Below are 5066 nucleotides of genomic sequence, written 5' to 3'. Positions count from 1 at the left end.
GAGAGAGAGAGAGAAGAGAGAGAGAGAGAGAGAGAGAGAGAGAGAGAGAGAATCAAGTTTCAAACACACAATATTCTGGGAGAGGAGACTGGGAGGCTGTTTCACTAATCCATTACTTAGGACCCTGTGTCTCAGACTCTGTGCACTGACCCGGCTGCTGTTCAATAAACACTCCCAGATGGGGGCAACAAATGTAATTCTCACCTCAAGTGCTTTTTCGTCATTCTAGCATGAAGATTCAGCCTCTGAAATAAAGTTCTTTCTCTCCCCTTCCTTCTTGTGATGGCTGTGAGCCTGGGGTGCTGAGAGAGCCTGCTGTGAGGCAGGTAGAAACCAGTACGCCCCATCTCTGCCTGTGCTGGCCTGGCACCTTTTCAGCAAATTGGCTTGTTGTTTTTCAAGCTCTGCAGGTCTCCAAGCCAGTGAATCTCACTAGTTTCCCTCCTAAAGCAGAGCCTGCCTGTGCCTGACTCCACCAGGCCCTGGTCCGAGTTACGGTAGCAAGAGCCAGGGTGAGATCTGGGGGTAATGTGTGTGGTAGAGCCTGTACCCATGCCCCCCTTGTTCTGAGCTTCAGTAGACTGCTGAAGAAGCTGCCTTCAGTCTCTCTGTGCTCACCTTACCTGTGGTTCTTTTCTTCATTAATGTAAACTCATAGATTTCAGAATGGCGTTTCCTTTTCCTACATACAATTGTTGTACAAGTTTACCAAGCTCTTTGACCATATTGACCCTATGAACCTTTTATTCCCCCCTTCGTCCTCCTGCTAGACCCTTCCTGTACCCAAGTGGTCCACCATCTACGTACAAGGCATGTGTGTGCATGCATGTGCATGTATGCGCATGTACATGTGTGTAAAAATCTAGATTCCTTATGTGAGAAAAATATGTGATTTGTCTTTCTGATTCTAGCTTTTGATTTAGCAAGATAATCTCCAGTTCCACTCATTTTCTTGCAAATGACATAACTCTCTACGGGTGGATATAACTTCATATTGTATTTTCTTTTATATATATACATGCTAATATATGATGGGGGACCTCCTTCAGTCAATGATCTTTGAGAGATTGGACCAGGTTGGACATGGCCTTCGTTATCAAAAGTGTACAAGCCTGCCTACTCATTCTCTCTCACTCCTCTTCCGCACACCTGATCCTGGAGTCCATTCCTGTTCCCTGTTGTGATCTGTGATTTCCCCCCTTAAATTAAGAACCCCTTATTATACCCTCTTCAGAGCTAGTGTGAGATTACTTCATCTTACACACTCTCCTTCATCTGGCATGTTCCCCATCAATGTGGAAACAGGTCCACACTTACTGGGACCGACATCCCCCCACCGCACTCCCTGGTTGGCCAGTCTGAGTACATTTCTCAACCGTGGCCCACCTGCCACTGCCTAGGACCCCAACTTTCCCTGTAGCATCTTGCCAATTTTTTCACACCACAATCACCATGGCATTCCATCCAGTGGCTGTGCACATCATGGCTCACGACTGACAGAAAACTTTGGGTTTCATTCTGATTTGGAGCACCAAAATTTCTCTCTATGTATGGAATTGCTTTAATTGCTCTTGATAATTGCTCTTAAATTTGTCAAACAAAGCATATTTGTCAGTATATGTTGAGTAATGTGCATGCTGATTGCATCTTTCTGCCGTCTCTCTGCCATGCGGTTGCAACTGCAACACCTGCAGGCCACTAAGGATCATTACACCTTACAATAATTCACTGAAATTTCCTGAAGGAGTTAAGTGGATTGATAAATCTGAAAGTTATGTGATGACAGACAATATTACCATTGAGTAATATAATAACCATTTTTCTTACACTATGAATGATATACTGCAAGGTTTATGTGATTTTTATACATTTATTTATTTGATTTTGGGGATTAGCTTTGTTTTTCATATTATATCCTTAAGAAAATGGTTTGATAACAGAACCAAGAATGAGGCACTTTTAGAAATAATACAGCCTTTACAGACTAATAATGAACAGCTGGCTGAAAAATTGATATCATTGAAAAGGGTAACATTAATTTGACAGACAAAATGCAATCCATGTCAAACGGTGCTGAGAAATTATCTGAAAGAATTTACGCTATTGAATTTAACAATTGAAATCTGTTAAAAGGCTATGATAGGTTAGCAGATAGGGTATCTGTCCAGGAAGGCAATATGCACACCATCCAAATAATGTCCAAGGATGAGGCATTATCATTAGTGGACTAAGTTCTTGACTTGGAATTATATGTGCAGAATAAGGACCAGAAGCTAAATGAATCAATGAGTACACCAGAACTTTATGTAAGACAGGAGATTCAGACTTTACAAAAGGAAGTGGTAAAAAGATTTGAAACAAATGAGGAAATTATTGGAACTGATGAGCAAGGAGAAAAGGTATAAGAACTGGATTTAGCCCCACCAGTATATGTTAGAGTCAAGAATGAATTACCAAGGGTGCTAGCTACATACACCCTGTAATCTCCCCTGACAAGTCTTCCAGTACTAAATAACCTAAAGGATTCAAAGAATGAAAATGGCAACCTTTAAGTATGAATGAGCTAAAGGAAATTAAGCAAGCAATAGTATTTTATGGCTTGCATTCACCATTTGTTAGAGAAATGGTGAAAACGGGGGCTTCAAGCAATAAGGCTATCTCACACAATTGGCATCAGTTAGTTTCAGCAGTCCTCAAAGATGGACCACAGATGCTATGGACATGCTACTAGTGAGAAGAGGTAAAAATTTTAGAGCAAAGGAAAACCAAAGGATTTGAGGCTTTGCGAGATCAAATTCTTAGTGAGGGCTATTACACAGATCTAAAGGACCAGACACTGTATGATGAACACACCATGTCTCTATGCCACACAGCAGCTTTTTTTTGTGTGTGTGTCCAACTCAATCAACTTAAATGAGTTTTATTTACTTCCCACTAACAAATCTTTATTTCCATTCATGAGAGCAGTAAGTCGACCATATTCAGCTTCCTTGCCCAGTAATTCAAAGGAAAAACTCAAAAAGATTAGTAAAGAAAAATGGAGGAATTAATACCCCCTAAATTTTTAAAAAATATGTTTAAGGTTGAAAAATGTTTATAATTCCTAGTAGGAAAACATTATCTGAATGAAGACCCTAATGGCAAACCACTGTAAAATGCTTCAGCCGCATTTGATGCAGAAGGGTAGGTATAGTCTTCAAAGCACCCCAGCTCTCCTGATGAGGTCAGAGGTATACTGGTTTGTATTATTGCAACATCCAGTAAGTGAGCTAAGCTGCTCTTCATTCAGCAAGGGCTCTGTTTGACATTACGCTTGACCTCCAAACTTGGCTGACAATTTACTGATGAGATTCATAACCTTTGGGTTGTTCTGATATTTTGACATATTTGCTGGGTTCTGGGCCACATCCTGGAAAGCCACCATGACTTCTGGATCCTGCATTGCTGCAAGAACCTCGGGGTCACTGAGGATTTCATTGAGTCCAGGCATTCCTCCCATTCCAGGCATGCCCCCTCCCATTCCAGGCATTCCTCCAGGAAAATTACCAGGCATTCCCCCAGGAAAACCACCAGGAAAAGAGCCATACTGAGCCCCAGACTGTCTTCTGGCTTCTTCTTCCCTTTGGGCTCTTTCGTGCTCTTCTCGAGCCTTCTTCACCCTTTCTATTCTTTCTTTTATCTCTCGCTCTTCACGCTTTCGCTCATATTTTCTCCGATGTTCAGCAATTTTTTGAGCCCGAGGTTGAACCTCTTTCAGCATTGCACTGGCATCCTCGTCATAGTCCAGTTTACAGGCAAGGGCTAGATCATGAGCTGCTTCTTCCCAGTGACCCAAGAGTCTGTGTGCTTTCCCTCGCCACTTGTATGGCTGAGCTGAATCAGGGTTTATTTCAATGGCTCTGTCACAGTCTCGGATAGCAGCATTTGGCTTCTGTAATTTGACGAACACACTGGCTCTCTTGGCATACAGAATAGCCAAGCGAGGATTTAGCTTGATGGCATCAGTGAACAAGTCAATTGCTTTCTGCAGCTCACCATCATTTAGGGCTTCAATGGCAGCCCCCTTCTTTTCATTTGCTTGATCCATCATCTCCTCAGTTATCTCTGCATTTTCATCTCCCATCTCTTGAGGGTTATCAGTGTCTGGCTCAATTACACCTTCATTGTCAATTTCTAGATCACTCTCCTCACTTGATGGTTCATCCGTCTTTATGCTTTCCTCTGTCTTATCATCTCTTTTTTCTTCCTTGACATTTTCTTCTGATTTAGTTTTGTGAGTAGCAGGTGGTACTTTACCTCCCATGCTCTCCACCCACTCCCTCAGGAAACGCATTTCCTCGGTGTGCAGGACGCTCGGATCCTGCTTACACATCTTCAGGAAGGCCCGAAGCTCGCTCACTTTCCGGGGATCCATGGTCGGGAGGCGGGAGACAAGGGGCGGCTGTGGAGGCCCGGGCGTGGCTCAACGTGACCGAGTGGAAGGGGGCGGCTGCTGCGAGCGCCACACAGCAGCTTTAAATGCTTGGGACAGGATTCAGGAACTAGAACAAAAAAAAATTGAATCATATACCAGGGTTAAGCAGGGCCACAGAGAACCTTTTAGTGACTTTTCTACAAAGATTAACTGAGGCTGTATAAATAGGAGTAACAGACCCAGAAGTTAGATTTATTAAATCTCTGGCTTTTGAAATTGCCACCTTAAGAAACATAAAGATTTTTGGGTTGTTAAAGGTCAGATTGAAAGACCCTCGTTTTCAAGGGCAGTGGGAGAAATCCCCCAGTTTCAATAATTCAGGCCAACAGATGCAATCAGCAGGAAGTGTCTTTATTGATTACACAGGTGCCTGTGGGTGCAACAGTAGCTTATGCCAACTGCACACCCCAGGCAAATTCAAACAGCCATATTTATAGGGAAAAATGATCACATAAGAGGGTAGTATAGCACAAGCATTTCATCGACTCTCAAATTGGCTTAGCTCATCCTGGGAATGGCCCCATATCTATTCTCGAATTTCCCCAAAAAAACATAAAGACAGATAAAACACCCTGCAGTGAGTTGACAGTTT

The 5066-nt window shown here is 42.8% G+C and overlaps 1 protein-coding gene across 1 annotated transcript; it reads right to left on the bottom strand.

Moving 5' to 3' along the window:
• Positions 1 to 3241: 3241 nt before the first annotated feature.
• On the bottom strand, positions 3242 to 4493 carry LOC130882638 (hsc70-interacting protein-like). Its single transcript, XM_057782899.1, has one exon. It carries the CDS (start codon positions 4412 to 4414, stop codon positions 3308 to 3310), a length of 1107 nt encoding a protein of 368 aa, XP_057638882.1. The 5' UTR covers positions 4415 to 4493; the 3' UTR covers positions 3242 to 3307.
• Between the last annotated feature and the right edge of the window lie 573 nt (positions 4494 to 5066).

Source organism: Chionomys nivalis, chromosome 10 (genome assembly GCF_950005125.1).
Source record: "Chionomys nivalis chromosome 10, mChiNiv1.1, whole genome shotgun sequence".
NCBI lineage: Eukaryota > Metazoa > Chordata > Mammalia > Rodentia > Cricetidae > Chionomys > Chionomys nivalis.
This window is presented reverse-complemented; position numbering and strand designations above follow the sequence as displayed.

Bases quoted from the DNA above. Each gene is read 5' to 3' on its own strand.
- LOC130882638 (XM_057782899.1), bottom strand. From the start codon at position 4,414: ATGGATCCCCGGAAAGTGAGCGAGCTTCGGGCCTTCCTGAAGATGTGT.